At 38.2% G+C, this 23,351-nt stretch overlaps 1 protein-coding gene across 7 annotated transcripts; it reads right to left on the bottom strand.

Moving 5' to 3' along the window:
* Positions 1 to 1,965: 1,965 nt before the first annotated feature.
* On the bottom strand, positions 1,966 to 23,266 carry LOC135262873 (glutamate receptor 3-like). Of its 7 annotated transcripts, none has more exons than XM_064350230.1 (16): positions 22,623 to 23,266; positions 21,756 to 21,914; positions 20,829 to 20,936; positions 18,557 to 18,796; positions 18,112 to 18,299; positions 17,717 to 17,770; positions 17,284 to 17,445; positions 16,053 to 16,220; positions 15,701 to 15,805; positions 14,309 to 14,416; positions 12,504 to 12,710; positions 11,105 to 11,478; positions 7,228 to 7,426; positions 6,106 to 6,353; positions 5,246 to 5,360; positions 1,966 to 4,037 (listed from the first exon to the last, which is right to left on the bottom strand). In XM_064350230.1, exons 1-16 carry the CDS (start codon positions 22,705 to 22,707, stop codon positions 3,792 to 3,794), a joined length of 2,766 nt encoding a protein of 921 aa, XP_064206300.1. In that variant the 5' UTR covers positions 22,708 to 23,266; the 3' UTR covers positions 1,966 to 3,791. The 7 variants fall into 7 exon arrangements, 6 of the variants coding, with proteins under 6 accessions (XP_064206300.1, XP_064206299.1, XP_064206302.1 ...); XM_064350229.1 differs by lacking the exon at positions 22,623 to 23,266 and having other exon boundaries at positions 1,966 to 3,434; positions 3,790 to 4,037; positions 21,756 to 22,608; XM_064350232.1 differs by lacking the exon at positions 20,829 to 20,936.
* Between the last annotated feature and the right edge of the window lie 85 nt (positions 23,267 to 23,351).

The raw sequence follows: 23,351 nt of genomic DNA, 5'->3' as shown, positions 1-23,351 counted from the left end.
CTTTACATTCAGTATTTATGTGCAGGTATTTAGCTGTGCAAACGGTACAGTTAACTTAAATGCAAATATGTGACTGCTTGGGAGAAATAGTAGGCAATACATTTCTCCCACTGAATGGATCCAAATTATTTTTGTTACTTTGTTGAATTTTAAAGCGCGGATTGAATTAGCCTGGCTAATCTCTGAATAGGGAAATTGTTTTTTTTTTTTTTTTTTGTCCAATCTGGAATTGCGTTGCGAGGAAATAGCATCAATCCTCATTGGCAAATACTATTTTATTGGATGAGTGAGGCATGAAGACAAAAATGTAAATACAGGTCCAAGAAATTGGAATCTGTGAATACTTTGCTCATGTGTTGTTTTAATACTTTTTGCATTTACAAATGGCCCCGAAATATTTTTAAATGATTCTTGCAATTAAATAAATAAATAAATAAATAAATAAATAAATAAATAAATAAATAAACTTAGAAAAGCCTATGCCGAGATTGGCTGGCTTTCCCCTTGGCTAAATGGTGGCTTTTCTGTGTACAATGTACATCACAAACACGCTAAAACCGATTAAATCCTGTCTACTTCAAATATGTAAATGATGCTCTTGCCACATTTGTGCGGGCAAGCTGGAAATGCCTAAGCATTCTGCCTCTAGATCCAGAAAAACTAAAATGCTTTTATTTATTTTTTTAAACGAAGACACCCACAATAAATGGGTTTCATTTCTAGAGGCCCACAGGCACTGCAATATTTCAATAACACCAACTGTTAATATTCGTAGCACCCATTTTTGCGAGGAGGATTTCACCTATCCACAAAAACAACGTGGCTTTGCTGAGAAGCATGGTGCAGTGCCTTACCTCCCTTCACCTCCCAACTTTATTGCTAGCGACAATTGAGGGTGAACAGACGCGTGATGGATCAGTAAGTAGGCCTATCATTAGCTAGCGATAATTAAATAGCTTTCAAGCTTAGATATGTGGAATCAAGGCCTTTGTTTATTCAAGTGTAATGTCAGGACTTTGAGACTGCTGTCGAGTCTAATGTTAGTGTACAGTAGCTCCGTGTTACAACATTATTGTAGCCTAGTTGTGTTGCTTTCTTTCTGCTATGCTAAGTGTAACTGCATTGCACTTTGTGACTATCACTACACATTTCCTGAAGACACCACCACAACAGAATGTTCTTCTGCCAGAAATCACTCCATGTATAAAAGACGAAATGCAGGCATCCATGCCATGACATGATTGAAAACAGGAAATCTGTGCTAAATGCACTTTAACATACAAAATATTGGTATGGTCCTTTAAGCAGAACTTGAATGACCAGGAGGAGATTAGCTAACTTTAGCACTGTATTGTTAGCCATCTTGTAGTTAGCTAAGTTTTGATATCTAGCTGTACCTGTTTTGCTACATACATAGTCTAATTATTTAAAATTGTACCTAACAATGGCAAGGACATTTCCAAGTTCCATTGCTTGTTAGGCTATTTTCTCCTGTTGCAGGTGGCAAGAGCTCATTTGCCAGGACGCCATAAAATAGTTAGCTCTATTGTTAGACATCTACTTTAGCATGTTACATAACATGTAAGTCTGTTCTAATAAGAGGTAGTTGTAATCAATCAATTACTTTAAATGCTGCAATATCCTAACAGTAGGAGTATCAATGACATATATGCATTTTAAAAAATCAGGATTGTCTTTTTTCCAGTTCTACCCACAGTAACGGTTCAACTCACTTCCATTCTATCCAAATATTTGTCTCATAAAATACAGATACAAATACAAATGGCAGCCTCACTGAACACCCCTTCTATTTATCCTAAGAACCCGGAAACACCACTGGTACAGTAAAATGACTCTGAGTTCTGCTGACACATTCTGCAATTGTTTTCTTTTAATTGACCAACTTTACTTTAAAACCTCTTTTCTTGCCAATGTCCAAAAATGAACAACTCCCCAAACTCAAAATTTCTTGATTTCTGAACACTTTTATTATAAAAGGTATTAAAATTCTTTGTATAACACTAAAGAGGTGTGGTAAACTTTTCCCACATGCAGATACTACTCTTTTTTTTTCTTAAAGTTGCAATTTTCCATTTGCAATTTTGCAAGTGCAGCTAAGCTATAAAAAAGAAAAGGACACAAAAACAGATGAAATAAAAGTTGAGTTTCTACTGTTGACTACAGTAGGGCTGATTAAGCAATCACCAATGTTACATGTAGTTTTAAAAACTGAAAACATTTGTGAAACCTTCACACTAATAAATGAACAAAACAAATGCATGTTTCTTTACTTTTTTAACATTCTTGTTAATATGAAAATGTTGTACTCATTATAAAATAATGATTGCTGCATATCTTCAAGATGAATGAATCACAGTTTGCTAATAGGAGCTGACGTAATCATAACAGTAGAAAATGAAAATTACACTTCAGCTGCCCCTAATTGGAAAATATCAGACCATTCAAACTATTAGTATTACTCACTGAACTATGAACCTTGAACGATGAAATTAAAATGTCATACATATTTTTCAAAGAGCTATCCTGTAATGCGCTATAACAATGTGTAAGCAAAGAAAACCCAGCATACAACAGCATATAAACATTTGCTACTGTCACCTTTGGGGTAACTGAAGAGCCATGTGGCCTGTTCACATGAAATATTTAGCAAGTAACAATATGCCACCATATTAGAACCGCAGATTGACCATTTTTCTTGAATAATTTATCTATCATAAAATGTGTCTTTGGCACCAGTTTATGTCAGATGTGATTTTTAAAATCATTTATCAAAACAATGCACTCCATATTAACCAGATACATTCTGAAACAAAGTTTGACAACATAACCACTGTCAAGAAGAAAATTAAATAGTAACAAGAAAAAACATAAAATATAGCTAAATAATTTGAAGAAAATCATGAAACTAGGGCTGAAAATTCTTCTTTTATCAGAACAATGAATTAATGATTCATGTTGTAAAACTACTTTGGAAATGAATAGCACATTGTATGGCTGGTGCTTCAGTAGTGACATTTCACCAATAAAATCTGGCTGTAAAATGATATTTTTTCATCTGTTATTTGCTGATCAAAACTTTTAGTGGAGGATACATTTGCCTCTATCCTCTAGACTTCGAGCATAGTTGTGGGATAGTTTCAGGTTAACTGTATTCATGTTACATTATCTGTAGCGATACAAAGTGACATATTTTTTCTTTTCTTTCCTGTTTGTTTCACAATGATCTTAATGATCTCTGTATTGTCAGCAAAGCAATAATACAATAATGCACTCAAAAAGGCACTAAAAGAACCAAATTCAGTTCACTATACATGTCCTTTTCAGCACCACAAGGTCCAGACCAGCAGCCAAGTCCACTGCCTCAAGGATGGCAGCTGCAGAAGTCCTGTTTCTACAACAACAAGCTGTGGCTCCTTTAAATTAAGACAAGAAAAATAGAAATATCCTGTAAATGAAAATTACAATATGTCCATTTTACTAGAGATCCATCTCATCTCTTATCCGATATATTTCAGAATAATAACCTGAATACCCCCTCCATAAATGTTCTGTTTACTAAATGTTTTATATTTCCGGCACATTTAGACATTACCAGTACTGCAAAACAACAACATAATACTACATGTGATAGTAAACAACATATTGATACAACACTCTCAGACTGTCACTTTGAGAAAGAAAGATCTGGCACACATTAAAACAATGAACACAAGACACAAAAAGTTCCAACAAAAACTCAGCCGTACAGTGACAGTTGGCAGGACATACCGCTAGATTTTAACACTCTCTGTTCCATACACATTGTAGCCTTCTCGGTATGTGGCGAAGTTCTGGGTATTCGCAGGAGCCGCTGGCTTAAAGTTCTGTAGATTATTTTCAAGCTTCAGTCTCTTGGTTTCAGCTCGTGACTTGTAACAGAATTCTATCAAAGCCACCGTCATCGCCAGCCCCAGGCCTCCGACAAGAATATAGAAGACTCCGGCTACATTGCTCAGGCTTAGAGCGCTTGTCTTGTCCTATAAAGGTGAAGAACACAGTTAGGGTTTTCTTGTTTACAGGGTGCAGCACTCGGTGCTTTCAGAGGCTTCTGATTGAAATTCCATCTCTGGAACTCAGATGTGGATACTACCATCAGAAGGCCTACTCAAGCCCAAAACCTCCTTGAAAAAATGGACTGATGCTACCAAGAGGTCATATTCAAAATAAGACTCTTACAAAAGTGTAGGCACCATACTTGTCTATTGAGTATTTTCTAAAAAATACTGCTGAAGGGGTTGAATTGATATATCAATGTGCCAGCAGTATTTTTTTTATTTTTCAGCCTCATGATGGCCTGCTTTACTGGCATTGCCACTTCTTTGGAATTCACATTGAGGGACGACAGCAACAGACTCCAAATGCAAATGCCACACCTAGAATAAATCTAGACCTTTTGTTAGCTTTCTTGTGCATGCACTATTGATGCAAAGACACACAGCTGGCCAAGAAACTGAGCAGCCAATTGTCCAAAAACTTTCACTCCTCTAAAACAGGGAATATGTATAAAAAGGGCTGTACTTCCTATATGGATGTAAATCCCCTAAAATTAAAGCCGACATTCTGAACTTTAACCTCATACTCATTGTTTTATTTCAAATCCAGTGTGTTGGCGGACAAATCCAAAGCAACAAAAATTGCGTCACTGTCCCAGTACTTTAGTATTTGTAGTTGGCAATGTGAGGATGATGGCCAGTAACTTGTTATCACTGCCTGATAACATGATAATAAAAGTGGAAATATATGTAAAATAAGCCATTTTGCTATTCCAAAATGAATTTTTTAAAAGGTATTTTTAAGGATTTAGTGTCTACACTGCTCTCGATTTGTAATGAATACAGAGATAAAGAGTATACTTAGCTTAAATTGAAAGAGGAACTTAATTTTCTGTCTCCTTATGACACATGGCTGTCAGCAGGAATAACAAACTAAATAAAATAATAGGTCTATTTTGTACTATTTAAGTTGCCCAGCAGATGCAGAGGGCAGAAATAACATGGTTACTACAATTGAAAACTGCAGGGGAAAAGTTATCTAAAAAATCATTTTAATAAATGGAATGAATAAACTGGAAAATCTGCAAGATTTAAAGGTTGAACAGGGCCACATATGGGCCATGACATTTGATTCTATGACAATACCCTTGTTGATTACACAGTGTTACGGTACCCGTTGTCATTAGGCTGACCTTGGAGTCACCTCCCCCGCTGCCACACTCCCCCTTGTCGTACCACCACTTGTTTTTCAGTTTGTCCAAGAGGCCTTGCTCATTCAGTTTTAAGACTGCCAGGTTAACAGCATTTCTTGAAATGATAAAACATAACTTGTAAGAAAATGCACAGGTCTGTGAGAAATCAAATGTATAATCATAGCAATGATAAAAGTAATATTAATATCAAATATCAATATCAATCAATATCATATAATTAAAATGATCATTAAGCAGGAAAGGGCAAACCGGATAAAAATTTCACAAATGCAGAGAGAAGGAGCACGTTTACAGCAAATAAAATGTTAAATATTGGAAAAGTGGTGTGGAGGATTACACAGCTTAGAACGTAAGAGTGCTGGTAAAACAATGAACATCCAGCATGCAATTAATGTTCATCAGAACTGACAGTAGAACATTTAAGAGTTAAAGAAAAAACCCTAATCTGTTCAATTCAATGGGTTGACACTCATAGGATGTATGGCAGAATAAAACAGGAAAATAGATTAATAAAGAGGAAAAAACAAATGATGGATTAAGCCATTTTGATGAATATAGCAAGTTATACTCTCTTGTATTGTTTTATGTACAGGTAAATATAACACATAAAAATGTGTAAAACCACATGGAACAATGGAATTAGCCCTGATGCGTACAGACAGTAGTAGACACCCCATTACCTTGTATATAATGAGAGCAAAACACACAACATTGTTACCCAGTGATGTGCACCCAAAAAAGAGACAGAAAAGGAGGGAGAAGAGAAATTACAGATGGGACATCAGGGTGGGTGGAGAACCATAAGAACACAGACAGCATTGTTATGTTATTCCACCCACCCTAATGCTGAACCCTTGGGGGTCGCCACACCATAGCCCTTTGAGTCCAGATTTCCGCCCACTTTCATCGTGTCGCACGGCTTCCGCTGCTCAATGTACTCATTCATGGTGGATTCGAGAAGAAAGGCAAACTTGCCCTTCGACTTTCGTACCCGGGAAACCCCTTCTGGTGTTGTCTTGGCAAACACAGAAGGCTCTGCAGATTTCATGTAAGACCACATTTTTTCATATACTGCAATTTTTGAACGCTGAAAAAAAAAAAGAAAACAAATTTTTTTAAATTCAAGTTTAAAAATGTTAACAGTTTTCGCAGTCATACTTCACTGGGAACCTATATGGAATTCAGGGTCCTGAATATCATGAATTAACTTTGAATAATAGATCAATATCATATATATCTGGGAAATCTTATTTTGAATAACATGGCCTACATACTGGTTTCAATTAAAAGCTCCACTGTTTTTCACTAACACCAGAGATGTACAGACTTCCTTCCAAAGCTTCACTTCTCACAATATATACACACAAATCTACAGTTGCCACCAATAATTTGCTAACCCGGTTTGACCATTTTGTGGTCCCCGCAGCAAAGATTCAGCAAAGATAGTTTTTGTAATGTATTTGTATTTTTAATGTGTTTGTTGTAAACCAAAGAGATTTGTGTTAGCACAATAGCTAATACAGACTGGCCCAGGAGCTAATGGGAGAAACACAGATTAAAAATGTTATGATTCAAGAGTTGGTCTATTTATACTAAAGTGAGTGAGTTTTAATGTTTTAAAATTACACGAATGTTGTCCTCAACTGAGGAAAATATTTATGTGGCACAGCCATAAACTGAATGTTCTTTATTCTTTGGTTTTATATTGAAATACATTTAAAAAATGTTTTTACCTGCATCAAGCCAATCAATTCACAGAGGATTTATTATTATTATTATTATTTGTTGAAGTATTTTGAGGACAACAATGATTCATTGTCATATAAAATTCATAAGTAAAAGCATACAATAAACAACCTTGCAGTTATTTTCAATCACTCCTCCAGGATCTCGTCTGTACCGCCAGGGCTTTATATGATTCTTCTATCGATACAAAAATAAACTCCCAGAAAGAAACTCACCCTAAAAAACTCTTTGGTGGAGCCTGAGTCCAAGGTCCCATAGGCGATTTCAGTTTGTTTCGCTAGATCTTCCGCACTTTCAATAGGGGAGACCATCCTTTCCACTGTGAGAAAGGCAGCCAGGTTGGCTGTGTAGGATGAGATAATGATAAGTGTGAAGAACCACCACACGCCTCCCACTATTCTGCCTGACAAGGACCTGAAGAAAGAGAGAGGAGAGAGAGAGAGAGAGGAGAGAGAGAGAGAATAACAGAAAGGTGGAGATGTACAGTGAGAATGTGACAGCAAGACAAAGGAGATGGAGGGCAGAAAAGAAAAAGAACAGGCAAGAGATAACAATGGAAAGAAAATTATGAGGCAGGTAAAACAGTGCCAGGGAAAGGCTGAATATGATGAGGGAAAGAAAGAGAGGAACTGTGGCTGTCTTTTACAGTAGAAGATGCAAATATGATTTCATGCCATCGTCACCCTGTACAGTAAATTCTTTATGCTGTCTCAGACCTATAAACTCCATTCACTACCATTGTTCTATTAGTTTTATCTGTAGTCGCCCTCTTCCACACTATGATACACACTGTTAGTACTCCTGGGAAGTGCAATCAACTCTACATCGTAATGTTAGATTTTTCAGAATTCAGTTCATATTTTTACAAATATGCTTATTACTCAAAATAACCTACACTACTGCATAATGCTTTTCCTTCTAATGATTTTACAGATCAAAAACATTTTGGTTTGCATTCCTCAGTGCATAAGGAGAAATGAACACGATGAACAACCTGATGAACATGCTCATAAAAAGTTAAAAAGCACCTGTGAATGGAATGCATAAAAGATGCCAAAAAGATGAGTTAACCATGAGTTAAAGTGGAATATGCATGAAACATGGATCACATCACATAGAAAATATTCAGAAAACCTCAAAGAGGCTTGTCACTGCTGAAGCCACTGTGACATCCAGGTAAAGTGTTCCACAACTGCCAAAAACGGGAAGGTGGAAGGAAACTGGGGAAGGAATAAAACCAGAGCTCACTCCCACAAGTTAATTACACAATACAGCCAAAGTAACAGAGACAGCACAGCTCGTGAAGGGCCCCACATTATGGATTTCTAACATGTTTCTATGGCCCTAAATTCAGCTTCTAGAAACTGCACTGAGCTTTGATCCATTTTTACACTTTTGACCGAACATAAAAAAACACTGCTAAAAGTGGCTCAAGAATTTAAAGGCATACTATGCAGGATTTTTTTTTTTTTTATATTACAAAATAACTATGCTGAGGCATATCTAGGATTCATGGGCAATCTCAGTCTTTATACACTTCAGCTGAATTCTTACACCTTTTACCTGTATTCGTTATTCTAAACTCTTTTTCTGTGTGGGGAGGGGTGGTCGTGGCTACAGACCCTGTGGTTTGGGATCAGATTCCAACTAAGTGTTTGTTAAGAAGCCCAGACACAGCAAAACAAAAAGACATAGATTTAATAAGCGCTGTTCTGCATTTTACTTCGCGCAGTTATTCATGATAGATGCTAATTGCTTAATTGTATCATGCAGTTCACCTGTACGGAAGCATCTGCATTTGTTATGTTTCTCCACTCATTTATTCAGGTTTTTTAAAAAATTATTTGTTAGCCGTCTGTATATATTGTATAAAAATATACAAAGATATTTTCTTTCTTGATTTCGCTCCATATAATTAAATTCCAGATTCTCAGCTTTTGTTAAAGGGTATTTTCACCATGTTTCACCATGTAGAAATTACACCAGCTTTTATACATCACCCCATTTCCCCATAACCACATTTCAAGGCACCATAATGTTTGGGACATATTAATGTTATGTAAATGAAAGTAGTCATGTTTAGTACTTTGTCTCGTATCCTTTGCCTACAATGATTGCTTGATCCACAGACATCATGACATCATGAGTATCTTCTCTGGTGATGCTCTGCCAGGTCTGTACTTCAGCCATCTTCAGCTCCTGCTAGTTTTTACGACTAGTTTCCTTAGGTTTACTCTTTAGTGTACAAAATATGTGTTTAGTTGAATTCAGATCAAGTGAATGACTTGGCCCGTCAAGAATTTTCCATTTTGGCCTTGAAAAACTCCTTTGTTGCTTTAGCTGCATGTTTGGGATCGTTGTCTTGCTGGATGGAGAGCTGTCCAATGAGTGTGTAGGCATTTGGTTGAACTTGAGCAGATAAGATGCTTCTGTACATTTCAGAATTCATTTTGCTGCCGCTGTCAGCAGTTACATCATCAATGAATAAAAGTGAGGCAGGACCTGTGACATCCATCTATGCCCAAACTGTGACAGCGCCATGACCATGTTTCACACATGTGGGGGGGGAGGGGGGGGGGGGGGTGCTTTGCATCACGAGCAGTTCCTTTTGGCCTCCAAATTTTGCTCTTTCCATCACTCTGATACAAGTGAATCTTGGTCTGATCTGTCCACAACAAGTTTTTTCCAGAACTATGCAGGCTTTTAGGTACCTCTTAGCAAACTGTAACCTGTTTTTGTAAGTAACTAGTGACGCAGTGTAGCCTCAGTAGTTCTGTTTGTAAAGTGAACAGTCACTTTTGTGAACAGTCACTCACACATGCATGCCCGCCTCATGAAGAGTGTTTCTGATCTGCCGGATAGGTGTTTAGGGGTTTGTCTTCATTTTGGTGAGAATTCTGCAGTCATCAACTGTAGAGTTACTTCTTAGCTGAACAGGCCCTTCGCGAAGTGCTGAGCTCACCAGTGCTCTTTATTTTTAATGGTATTACATAAATATTTGATTTTGGCACGCATAATGTTTGGCTTATGTCTGTTTTTTTTGTTTTTTTTTTGCCTCATTGTGGCTTCCTTGACTTTCATGGGCACAACTCTTGGAAAACCCTGTGAAGCCATTTTTCATAAACACAATGGTGCCGTGAATTGAGGGTATTATGCCCAAAAAGTGCTGTAATTTCTACATGAACCAAAATGTATAAAAACACACTTTTTAAAATAATAAATAAATGCTGCAAATCTGTACTTGAACCACATGGGAATTGTTGGATTACAAATGAAACATTTTGGAGTAGAGAGCCAAACATTATGGTTATGAAGGGTGTATGTGTGTGTATACACATATACAAACATAAAAATATATGTAAATGCCCTCAAATTAAAGCTGACAGTCTGCACTTTAACCTCATATTAATTGTTTTGCTTCATATACAATGTCCTGGAGTGCACACGATCTGAACCATACATTAATGGTAAAATCCATTGAGGGGCAGTAGAGATCTCATTTTAACATGACAGACTTAAACAATGAGTATCGTAAGGTGAAGTGGGACAATAACTTATTTTCCAGTGATTTGGAAGTGATGCAGAGTGAAAGAACTACACTCCTTGATCAATATGAAAAGATGGACCAAAACATGAAGAAGCAGGAAAATAGGAGGAGGCCATTTGGAAAAGAGGAATCAGAGGAAAGAGTCCCCAAGAAACAGCTGCTTCTAAGGTTCTTCATCAGAGTGCTGCTGCCAAAATGAGGCCTTTTAACGATGTTTTCTCTTCCACTGTAAATATGTTATATGCACCAAGCTGATGACCGTAAAATGGAATATGCAGCAAGAACACGGTAGCCCTCCAAGCGTTGTCAAGAAGGGGGGAAAAGCACAAAACATGACCTGTGCATTTTACAGTCCCCGGCATGGTGGATATAAGTTATTTTTGTGGATGTATGGAGTGACTGCAAGCATGGTGAGGGATAGAGGTGGAGGTGGTCAAAGTAAATATGATGGAGCAGGAGAAACTACAATAACATATATGCACCATGGCATCCGCTTTTTGACCATAAAATGCAAAAAGGTGATGGATGTGAATGAATTAACCAACCTTGGCGAAATATCGCATCCTTGCTGCATAAAGGCCCCCAGGGAAAACCAGAGACTATTAAAAATTCCAAAGTCATTGGGTGGATCCGGAGGGGTCTGGGGGTCTTTGGCTTCATCAATGTCCTCCATATGCCATTCATAGGGACTAAAGCGACTGACCAGGAAGAGGACCACACTGACTCCAATATAGGCAAACACTATACACATCCAAATTTCATAGGCCAAGGGGTCCAGGAAGGAAAACACTCCAGGTTTGGATTTTTGAGGCTTCTTAATCATAATGGAGATTCCCAAACTCATAAATGGTTTAGAAAAATCAATGACTTCTTCTCGCACCAGTGTTATAGTTAGTGGAGCGACCGCAATATCAGCTCGCTGGAAATGAAAACATGTACAGTATGTATTAGTAAACAAAGAATCAGCTTTTGAAAGCAATACAGTTTTATAGAGGAATCTGCAGACTTTTGAAATCAATTCTGAATTGGTTGCACTATGTCAGGTAAATTGTTGTAATAATCTGTAGCAAAAATATGGTTGTTGCTGCACTTTATGAAATATAAAACATTAATACTTTTTCAGATGGTTTCATAAACATATTTTAATGACCACTACACTAGCACTCATTTGAAGTAATTTAGGGTGGCAAAAATGTAGATGTAGATTTCAGTTTTTTACTTTGTAGATACACTAAATGAGGCAAGAAATCAACAAAATGGATGTTCAACTCTCCATGCCTGATGCATGTAAACAGATGGAGTATGGTGTTTAACTTAATGCTGCCATTCCAAGTACACAAAAATGGAAAATCATTAACTTCAAAAACCAATAAAGGGCTGCATATACCCACTTTGACAGATTGCCAATATGAACCCAATTTACTGGTCTGCCAAAAAGGTCTAAAGCCATTCATGTTTCTGTTGTGAAGTATTGATGTGCATGATGGGAAACCTGGTTGGTAAATCTGGCCAGTAATTTTGCTGTCAGTTAGCTGGTGGAGAGGTTTTTTACAAATTTATGGATTTTTAAAAACTTTTAGTCCATTGAATCTGGTAACTTTTCATTGTTGATTAGGACACCATATACACAAACCAATAACCCATGTATATTTTATATATCCACTTGTATTACAACTTTTTATATAATTCCATAATTCTGTAACTTTATATTCTAAAGTAAGTGTCAGAAAAGACCAACACCCTTGGAGTACATTGAGCCTGCACCTAATTCAGAAGATTGTGTTCCCATATTTTCAGTTTTAGAAAATTTATGTAGCACTTATATGTTCAAATGAAATGGGGGCATTCAATCCTTACCACCATAAACATTATTTTTAAATGCGTTCCTGTATATGCTGCCACGTGAAGACCTCTGTAGGTTTAAAGTTTTTTCCTGTTACTTACCCCGTACACGAGTTCACCCACCATCCCGTTCCATGTCTTGGTCTCAGGATCCCTGGCACCGTATTTTCCGTCCGATACAATAGAGAGCTTGTACTTTATCCCCACATGTTTTGAGATTTCAGAAGCTAAATCAACACAGTAGCCTTCGTATCTCTCATTCCCCTCCAGATTCATGTAGTTTTTCTTGTACATCACATACGGTGCTTCCTGTTAATTAAACACACACTGGTTTATAGTTACACATGCATAATCACAGCAGACAGTAGCCCTGTATAACTTTGAGGAATGGGGTGCCAGGTTGTCACTCCCAGGATCCCTCATGCTAAAGCTGTTATATCTCTGGGGAATGGGGGTGGGGATGGAGAAAGCATTTGAACTGACACTTTCTCCATTCATAAAGTAAATGGCAATGACTGGAGAAGGATAGGACAGTGCTGGTGGTGTTTTGATATTATCTAGCCAACTCATTAATAGGCAAAATGCAAATACCTCACATAGAAGAAGAGGTATTTGCATTTTTTCTCACACAGTCGGGTGCCGCCTTTGGGCACGTTATTGGGATGGCAGGTATGCCATCCACCAAGTTACGACTTGACGGGCCATTTAAGTGCTTATAACTGTATTCCTTTATGCAATATTGATATTAAAGTTATATCAAAATATTTAACAAAATTCAGCATACCAAAATGCCAAGTAACTCATGCAAACAAAGCATTGTCTGTAAGTCATTAATTATAACTTGCTAAATCTAGACCTGCCATTAAAAGAATTATATCAAAATTAGGTTACAACTTTAAATATTGGCATAATATCTTAGCTCACACAAATTAAACAAGCTCTGTTCCAAAGACATGTTACCCATTGTTTCCTAAATTACTTGGCCCTGTATTTTTCCAACTTACCATCTGAAGAGAATCAGGAACACAGAACATACTAAATAGCATTACAGCCCCAGCTGTTTGGCCTTCCTATTTCAGAAGTGGTCAGTGAATGTTCCCACGAGATCTAGGCTGACATAATTCTGGAGTTTAAATCCTAAGAGAATCTAGTGATGGATTTCCACATTTTGAAATCAACCTGCAATAAGACAATAGGCAGAGCCAGAAAAAGGGGCATTCTGCATTGGACAATGGTTTGAACGGAACAAAACAAAAAGCATTCCAATATGTACCATTTAAAATGATGCCTCTGTTATAACAAGATATTAACGTCACAAACCGGATTCCTACTAGCAACTATTAACACTTCTTATAATTCCCTCTGAAACCAATATGGACACACAGGCCACACTTCAATGCAGAACTCCTCATAGACAATGCAAAATAGATTTGAGCAAAAGGACAAAAACTAAAAGCTGAAGCATAAGTGTTTGTCCTGTGTCAAATACTGGTTGTTTTTGCATAGCCAGGTAAAAAGCTATTTTTAAAAGTATTGGATTGCTTGTTTATCCATTCTATAAGTCATCAACCATTTACTTGATGAGAAAGAGACAGGTTTACTTACGTGTGCATGGTATGTGTGTTAGATGGAGAAAGTGATATGGTTACCATTACCCAAAGTTGTTATTGTGATGTCACTGCTAAAACAGGCCACTGAAGTATAGAAAACCAAAATGCTTTGACACCCACACGGGTACAGCTGAAACACTCAGAGTATTGACTGTTTCGGCATGTAGTGAGTGGATGGAAAGCAACACAAAAAGTATTTTCTACCCGCCCAGGACAGAATGTATCAATTTTGGAATCAACACCTTGACCTTGAGTGGCAGAACTTGTGGGACATTTAAAACTACAAGGAAAGTGTACCATAATAGTAGTGACCACAATTGTTCGGTTGTCCACAGATGACGACTCGTTGGTAACCTGCTGATCCATAATATACACAAATCTTTCATATTCGTTCCAGTACCCGATCTGAAAATGACACAAACATCATCATTATTACCAGAAACATCCGTACCCCCTGCCCTCCACACTCTCGAACACAGAGACATGTATGAAGGGATTATTCAGGACTCTTCCATGGGGCTCCGTGATAATGTATTCACTTAAACAGCCATGACATTCGATAAAGAAAATTATGATGAAATTATGCTTGAGTATTCATGTTGCCATGTATAATCTAATGATCTTCAGCTGTAGTCTGAGGACACAGCACACATAATTGAGTCTAAATAGGTACGCTGATCATCATGCTGGCAGCACACTTCAAATAACCTGTGTTGTGCTTAGTACATTAGCAGCAATCATCCATTAACAAATACAAATGGGCTTTCAGTCTTATATGTAGGAACCTTAAAGTAGCAGTGTGTGATTACCACTCATGTAGTTCCTGTTTCCCAGAAGGCCCAATCCTGGTTTGAGATGCATTTAAAATTTTTACGTGCAAATTAAGCATTTTTTCCCAATGCACATCCTCACTTGGGTGTCTTAAATGTCCAGGAAACTAACCCAATTACAACCATTAAATTCTAATAAACACTATTAGATTATCGTGATCGGTTCAGCGGAGGCATTAGCTAGGCTTTACTATCGTATATTTAAACCTGCAGATCATTCAATGTGTAACAATATTGTAACACTGAACAACTGTACAATAACAGACTCAACAGCTGTCTCAAACTCTAACCATTTTACCCGAATAAAGAAAGGTTTTAATTCCATATAACTAAGTTTGAAAGCTATTTAATTATCACTAAAACCTGGCGTTTAGCCAAGGGGGAAAGCAAGCCAATTTTGGCACAGTTTTTTCTATGTTTGTTTTTTTTTCTTTTCTGCAAGAATCATTTAAAAATATTTCCGGGTCATTTCTGAATGCAAAAAACATTAAAACAACACATCAGCAAAGAATTCACAGATTTCAATTTCCTGAACCTTTAATTGGTGATATGACCAATCCGATCTTTCTGAAATGTGGAAAATGGCAACACAATGGCAATAACAATAACACTACTAAAAACCTTTTACAGAATTGGTTATTAGTTAGTAAATTGTTCTTTATTCAGTATGAACATAAAGGAACTTCAAATCAAGCAAGCAAATCAAACTTGTCTGTAGCAATTTGCAGCTCCTTTCAAACCTCCATAATGAAGGTAAGAGCCACCAGAATTTACAGCACATATGAAGTTCTTACCATCAAAAATAAAAATTTTGTAGAAGAGCGAGCTGCGCAATCAAAAACAGCCTCCATCTGCTTACCTTTCGTCCCCCACCTGGCTTCATCTCATATACATCAATGGTGTAGTTAGATCTTCGACCAAAGGTATCAAATTGTATATTTCCAGTCATACCTTGTACTTGTACCTGCCATATAGTAACATACAAAACCCAATAAAAATCACCCGTTTTGCCTGATTTTTAAACTGAATCAAACAGAAAACCGAACAAATATTCAGACTCATTCGGGGGGGGAAAGCCTAGATACAAGACCGGTAGTTCAAAATAATTTTTGTGCATCTGTAAAAGATTTGTCTTGCACCTATTTTTCATTTCTTTGTTTTAAGGGCAAAGGGGAACTTTGGCTGCCATGAAAACTGCAACTCGCTCCTACCATTTTGAGCGCTCTCTCAATGTCAATGCCTTGACTCCATGGTACAGCGGGGTTGGCTAAGCAGTCCCCAGCCCGGCCCCTCCGAGACACGTCCACCCTCTGCCTGCGCAGGTACCGAAAGGCCTCCGCAATAACCAAAACTGCATCGTGGGTCAGCGCAGACGTATACTGAAATTCAGAGCAGAGCAGCACATGGACCGTACATCAAACAGGTTTGGTACGGGCGCTCACCTTCAGTGCAAAAATCCAAAAGTGGCATGAAGTTGCCTGCACATCACACACACATAGTCAGTATGCACGCAGAGTGCAAGCTGAGTTATCAGCAGTGTTCCACAGTTAGTAGGGAGCTACAGTCAGGAAACTGTATGCAGTCAAATTTAATGCAGGTTATGCTGTGGCTGCAATAGTGATGTCAGGAGCAAGTGTCCAGTTTTGAGTCATTCGACAAAAGATCTTCAGGGCGGTGCCAGAGCCCATTACTTCCGCTTCCAGTACTACTTATAAATAAGAAACATGAGACACATCTATTCGCAGAAATCAATTTTCTAAGTACTTGCTACAAAAATAGTCTAAAATAGCAGAATCAGCACGATTGGGCCAAGAAAATCACTAAACACAGGTAATGATCACTATATATTCTTCTAGCATGACCATTTAGAATGTCTTGTTTTATAAAGAAATATTAATTCACTATCATATTACACATCTTTAATCAGAACATTTAATCAACTTAATCTTAATAATATATAGAGATACATAATAGTAAAAGTAGCAAACGGCATACCACCAAGTAAAATTTTTTACATATCATATAAGAATAATAGTTAAAAGGTGGTATAAATGGTATAATAAGCAAAAAACAATTACAAGATTGTTTTTTAGTCACTAGCATACTAGGGTACTGGAAAAGAGGGCAAAAAAGAAAAAAAGGTTTTATATCAAATTCCTCATTTAGACCATTGGGGGACATGGCATTGAGGAAATAGATCCAGAAGGTTTCACGTTGGAGAAGCCTTTTTTCAAGATCACCTCCCCTATGAGGCATCTCCACTTTTTCCACACCAACATATCTCAGTGCGCTGACATTATGACCAGCTTGTTTAAAATGAACAGCCACATTTTAAACAAGCCGGTCATAATGACTCACAACACCGCTGGCACTGGCCAGAAAATAGAGCCCATGGTGCTTATTAGGGATGGTGAAAACAGCGAAACTGTGGCAGGGGCTAACCTTCAGTGGTGCATTTCTTGCTTCTGGGAATTCTCTCTCATCCAGTCGGTCCCAGCGTTGGAGAAACTGCTGTACGACAGGGTTTCCAGGGTTGATAATCTGAAATCCAGTAATGTTCGCGCCACCGAGGATGACCTTGTCTAGGCTCACATTCGAGAAGCCCTGGAACAAAATATGACCAGGGACAACATCAGGGAAAGCACTATTCTGTTCTTTGGTTCTTTCTATTTTGCTTGCCATAATGCAGTATGTGTCAAAATGCAGTAAGACTGTTATGCGAAATATTCAGTTTTGCCAAAAAGCTTTTGCCTGAAAATTATTCATCTTGCAGCACAATAAATATTGTTCCCACTATAAAAACTTATATAGACATTTGTCCACACCTCCACACTAATTCATTCTTTGCCCACAGGAAGGTTTAACTGACACTCACCAGATTGGCCAAGATGTAATGGTAGCCTCGGCCATTCTTCCCAAGTGTTACAACCTACAGGGAAAAAACATATCCAGGTCAAAGGTTTTTGCGGTTCTCAAAATAGCACCTCGTACACTTCACATAATCTTATATAAACTGACTATATTATGATCCCCATGCAGTGTGAATAACATATGCAGGTTGTGAAGTTAAAGAACAAAATATAATTTTCAGTGACCCACATTCACCAGACTTGTGGAAGAAACAGGAAAGACCTGACACTAACAAAGTGCGTGCATGTGTGTGTTTGCCAATAATAATAATAATAATAATAGTAATAATAATAATGAAGAAGAATAAGTTACTTGACCAGAGGCATTGTAGGAACGCAATAATGAGCACATGGACTTTACCTGTTCCAGAAAACCATTTATCCTTTCCACTTCACAATCTATCAAGAATCGTTTCTCCTGCCTCCTGTCCATCTCCTCAATGATGCGCTTGTATTCATGAATATCTGTGATGCTTCCCACTGACCGAACAGTCACCTGCCAATTGTTGGCCACTGCTGACTCCATGATGGCTTGCAGTATTGAGAATCCTGGAAGAAGAGCAAACAGGCACGGGTTTTTCTTCCATATGAGACCAGTAAACTGGAATCAACACGTATACGCTCTCTTACTTCGTGTGAATACAAAGCTGTATCCTGTTTTTGTGACTGGACAAAAATAGATGTTTAATCAAGCAGATTCTTATACTTCAGGTTATACCCTGGTTCTCAGTGGAGAGGTTAAACAGTAACCCCCCCATCACCCCCCCCCCCCCAACTTCCAACAAGTTACACAAGCCACTGTTTACCTCTCTCTGTGTCATAGAGGTAGACAAATTTCTCCCACTTGTAATGCGACAGCATGCTCAGGATGGTGTCCCGCAGCTCCGGCCGCATCTGGATGACAAACTGCACGTCGCCATCAGCGGGGTAGCTGGGTGTAACAAAGGCGGTGTGCAGGGCCCCACAGAAGGAGGTGAGGGTGTCCATGGACTTCATGTCGTAGAATCCAAAGATGGCATAAACACCTCTGGAGAACTGGGAACAGACTGAAGGCACCATACACCTGACATTAGGATAACTCTCTCACAGGCAAACGAAGAGCCAATCAAAGTAAATGTACAAAACACACAAGCAAGCAAAAATCACATATAGCCAGCACATATGTATTGCTTTAAAAAAAATGGCAGTGGCAGTGTATATACCGGCATATATTTACTATACTTTAGAGTAACCCTGCGCTCTTAGACACAAACATCTGACAAACATCTTAGCAGACCTCATTTGCAGGTCAGTGTGTTCTCACTAGCAGCTCAAATAGTGATGCCACAACAATGATGAATCATGCATATAAACATTAAATTGGATACAAAAAATCTGCTTCTGGACTTTCCTCAAAAATCACAACAGCTCATGTAAATGGATCTAATAAACACAATTACACAAATTTACAATTCAAACCTCATAGAAGGTGGAGGAGAATTGGGAGAGGGGATATAGTCACCAAAGAATACCAGTCTTTACTCTTCCTGGTCAATCTTCTTGAACCACTACCCATTCTTGCAGTTATATTTTTAAATTATATTTTCATCCTAAACTACAGTTTATCCATCTCATTTTAGCTCTTGGGCAATGATCATTTTGTGATGACACACACCTATAACATGCATTTTTAAATATGTGTGAACAGCATCAAGATTCTAATATATTGCCACCTTTCCAAATTTAGACATATCCAAATTACAACAAACCATCCAAACACATTAGTATTCCATGTTTAATAATGTTTTGCCAACTATTCAGAATCATATAAAAATAAATTATTTATTCTGTTCAGGGGTAAGTGATTAATTTCAGTCAGGTTTTACTGTGTACCCTTCAGCTATCCTTGAACTAAATAAATATATCTACTTGGGTAATCAACCATTTCTAACACACAGATAAAAGCACGCTCAACCCTGCTCTTGATGCACAAAAACCCCCCAAACCATGTATTGACGTATGGTCCATTCGGCTAGATATTTGCCGGACCCCGAAGGCCGGCTAAGAACAGTAAATTTCTCTTACTGAGGTGCTGGCTAACTCATTGACTGCCCATTGTTGAAATGTGCGTGAGTGTTGGTACGCAGTAGGCGGCGGTATTAATCCATAGTTGAAAGGTACGCAAGTGACGGTGGTGGTGTCGCTGCAAAACCAGCTGCCCTCTGCAATAATGGCTGCCTTCCGCTTGCAGTTGGTTCCGGAACTGGTGTCATGTGTACATACCAACATCTTATAGGAAACAATGCCAGGCTTGTGTAACTATGTGGTTATTCAGGTAGGATCTGGTTTGGACAGTCTTACTGTTATTAGCCTGCTGGCTAAAGCACTGTAAGCTAAGCAGTTAGCTAAAGCAAGTGAACTGCAGAAAGATCTAGTGTAGTAGGTCTAATGCAACGACAAAGCTGGCAGTGCAACAACACATTGGTGGGTGATCGGAAAGCACAATTATCACTGGCGTACTTCCAATCTTACAAACAGAATCGCAACCAAATCTTCACAGTGCATTCAGGCACTAGCCATGTGCTTACATATTTAGTATCACATGATGCAGCACTGATGGTACTACTGAGCAGGATACTTTACTGATCATGTGCATAAACAAATTACGATATATGTAACACATTGTACCCCAAAGCCATGACTCTCAGTAAAGCTACAAAGCAAATAAAATTATTCATACATGTAAAAAATGTTTATTCTGCACACCCACAAGGATACTATTCAGAAGCACTTAAGGTACCATCGATACTGCGAAGAACTCAGGAATAGCCATGTTTGGCCAAAGGAGGAGAGCTGACAGTAGGCTAAACTGTCACAGGGCTTCAAGCCAGCACCCCCATGCTCTCAACACTACATAAGCCTGGAAATCATGCCTTTTTACACTAAAACTGTCTTGTCTTCAGTAATGAACTACAGTAATGAACATCAACTACAGGGAGTTGTTAAGCCCAGCACAGACTAGATCAATTAGAGGATTCTATCCCACTTTGGGACCAGCCAAACTATTGACATGCAGTGAAAAAAGAGAGAGGGACTGACTGTGTGGCAGACTCTTTCGTTGGCTACATGGATATCCTTCAGGGCTGATAGAGGACATTGTGTCTCTGAGGGAACAGTGTGATGGCGCCAGCTCCACTCTGCTGGAGTCTGCACGAGACATAGACAGGACAGCCGAGCTCTCTGCTGCCCAGCGATATACACTGATACCACTCAGCGACTGTCAACTTATTGATTGCTCCAGCTTTAGAACAGTCATAGCCAGAGGGGATGTGATGATCATTAAATCCTGACCCACCCAGAGAAGGGCATGGTTGACATCAATTGGCAGAACACCAAGCCAGTCTACATACACAAGCATTTTACATTTATTCTAATTACAGATTTGCAATTTATATCTGAATTTCAAAAAAAAAAAAAAAAAAAAACTATATTCTCAAATCGATTATCAGATGGCTTTTTGTCTTAATCTTTTACATTTAAATTTCGTTTAAAAAGCAGCTGGAATCTGACACTCTGTATATAACTCTTGCTCCTCACACTCTAGTGACAATCTACTTCCGCTCATGACAGGTGCTGGTCACACGTTACTGTGACTGCTTTATAGAAAAAATAAAATCAGTATATCTACGTGCATTTAAAAGAACCCAATATATTACCCCATGGCATTATACTGGCTAAAACAACTGCAATAAAATACTAGAACAGGTAAATGTATCACATAATCTGCATACCGTGATTCATGCCCTTCAAAACTATCTTGTCTGTCGGAAATATGTGATGTAGGATGTGATCTTGGATTGGTGAAACCATTCGAACAAAGTCGATATTAATATTACTTGACTATTAATGTGTGAAAACGTAAAGTTGTGAAAAATATGTGTCTTGCTGCAGGAAAAGAAGGCAGAAACACAACATACCCATGGTTTAAGCAGTGTACAACATGACTATAAAGACGTTGATACTCACATGCATGAGTGACAGAAAAACTACTGGACGATTCGAGGTTATCAACATTGTAGTTCAGATGAAAAGGTTTCTCCGTTATATTTTGATTGGTATTGTACAGTTGTAATGCGAATCTGAAGGCGCTGTGCTCCTGCACCGTAGAACGCATGAAAAGTCCACCTGGAAGAGAAGGTGACCAGTCTGATCCATGATATATAAACTGACCCTTTGACAAACAGCAGAACTCTGAGGAACAAAAAGGTAACATATCCCGCAACAAATCCGAATGACAGCCACGTCCAATTGACTCGGGTCGTGTCGACACAATCCAAATCAAATTTTTCTGTTTGATCCGGAGTTCACTGAATGTAGCCACTTTAACGCTTCTAAATGACTACGTAGGCTATGCGGTAAAAATAAAAAAATAAATAATAAATAATTCACTCTCATTCGCCTGTACAGGACCATGTATTAAGATATTTTCGAAATATTAAACGCAATCTTTCTATTAACAACGGTCTTTATTGTTTTGTAAACTGCATTTTTGGTATAGATGACTTTATTTTCCCAAAACATGTACACTCTATTGTCGGCGTATTTCCATTTATAATTCTGATAAGTTATCGAATAAGTTACGTAGGCCTATCTACTGTAACTTGCGAGTGTGAATTCAATTGCATGCAAAAACCGAAGAGCCGGGTCTATTGTTTCTTAAAGCAGAGGGAAAAAAGGAAACAAAGGTCTTCAAACTTTATGTCCTTTATATAGTAATCTGTATGGTAAACGCTTTATTACAGTAGCATATAGCCATGCAGAAACAACCCAGGACATTTAACAGCATATGCTACATCTCAGAATGACTTAAATTTAAAATTATAATTTACTTACCTATATTTATCTGGTTGGGAAAACCTGCGAGTGATTTATCAAGAAGCCATAGTAAAAAGACACTCCGTACAACGCGATGCCCCATTTCCCGCAACCTTTAAATTCTGCTCCTAAAACAAATCGGATAGTAAGAGCGAAGCATGAACGCAGTCGAAGACGCCGTGGACACCTGCTTGATAGGCTAGATACTATTACGGTTCACAAATCTGGTTCATTGATATGAAGGCGGTTTTGCAGAACACATTTTATGACATTGAAGGAAAAAATGGACTTAGTCCAAACGTGGTGGAGAGCGTAAATTGTGAATAAGGTTCTTCAAAAAAGGCCACGATATTGATCGAACTTGATGTGACGTGGAGTTGTATTAGCATCACTTAGCATCCCCGCTACTGCAGAGCGCAGACAAAGTGCAAAGCCCATGTACTGCATTCGATAACACAGTAGATAGGCTAATCGTTAAAAACACGCTTCCATCAGTCACTCAGACTTCGATTTTGAATAGCCATTGACCGTTTTATTGCTACAGACCTAATGTTTTGCACAGCTCTGTGTAATTACCGGTATTACCGTTTTCATAATATATATGGTTTGCTTTCTTTTTTTGAGATGTTATTGTGGGTTGGACACCTTTCTAACCCTGTGATCTTTACCTTGCCAGAAGATTCTATAGGTAAACCTCCGGGAAACGTATGGAACCACACATCCTGCTAGAGTCCAGAATGGACAGCA

The sequence above is a fragment of the Anguilla rostrata genome, chromosome 9 (assembly GCF_018555375.3).
Source record: "Anguilla rostrata isolate EN2019 chromosome 9, ASM1855537v3, whole genome shotgun sequence".
Classification (NCBI taxonomy): domain Eukaryota; kingdom Metazoa; phylum Chordata; class Actinopteri; order Anguilliformes; family Anguillidae; genus Anguilla; species Anguilla rostrata.
This window is presented reverse-complemented; position numbering and strand designations above follow the sequence as displayed.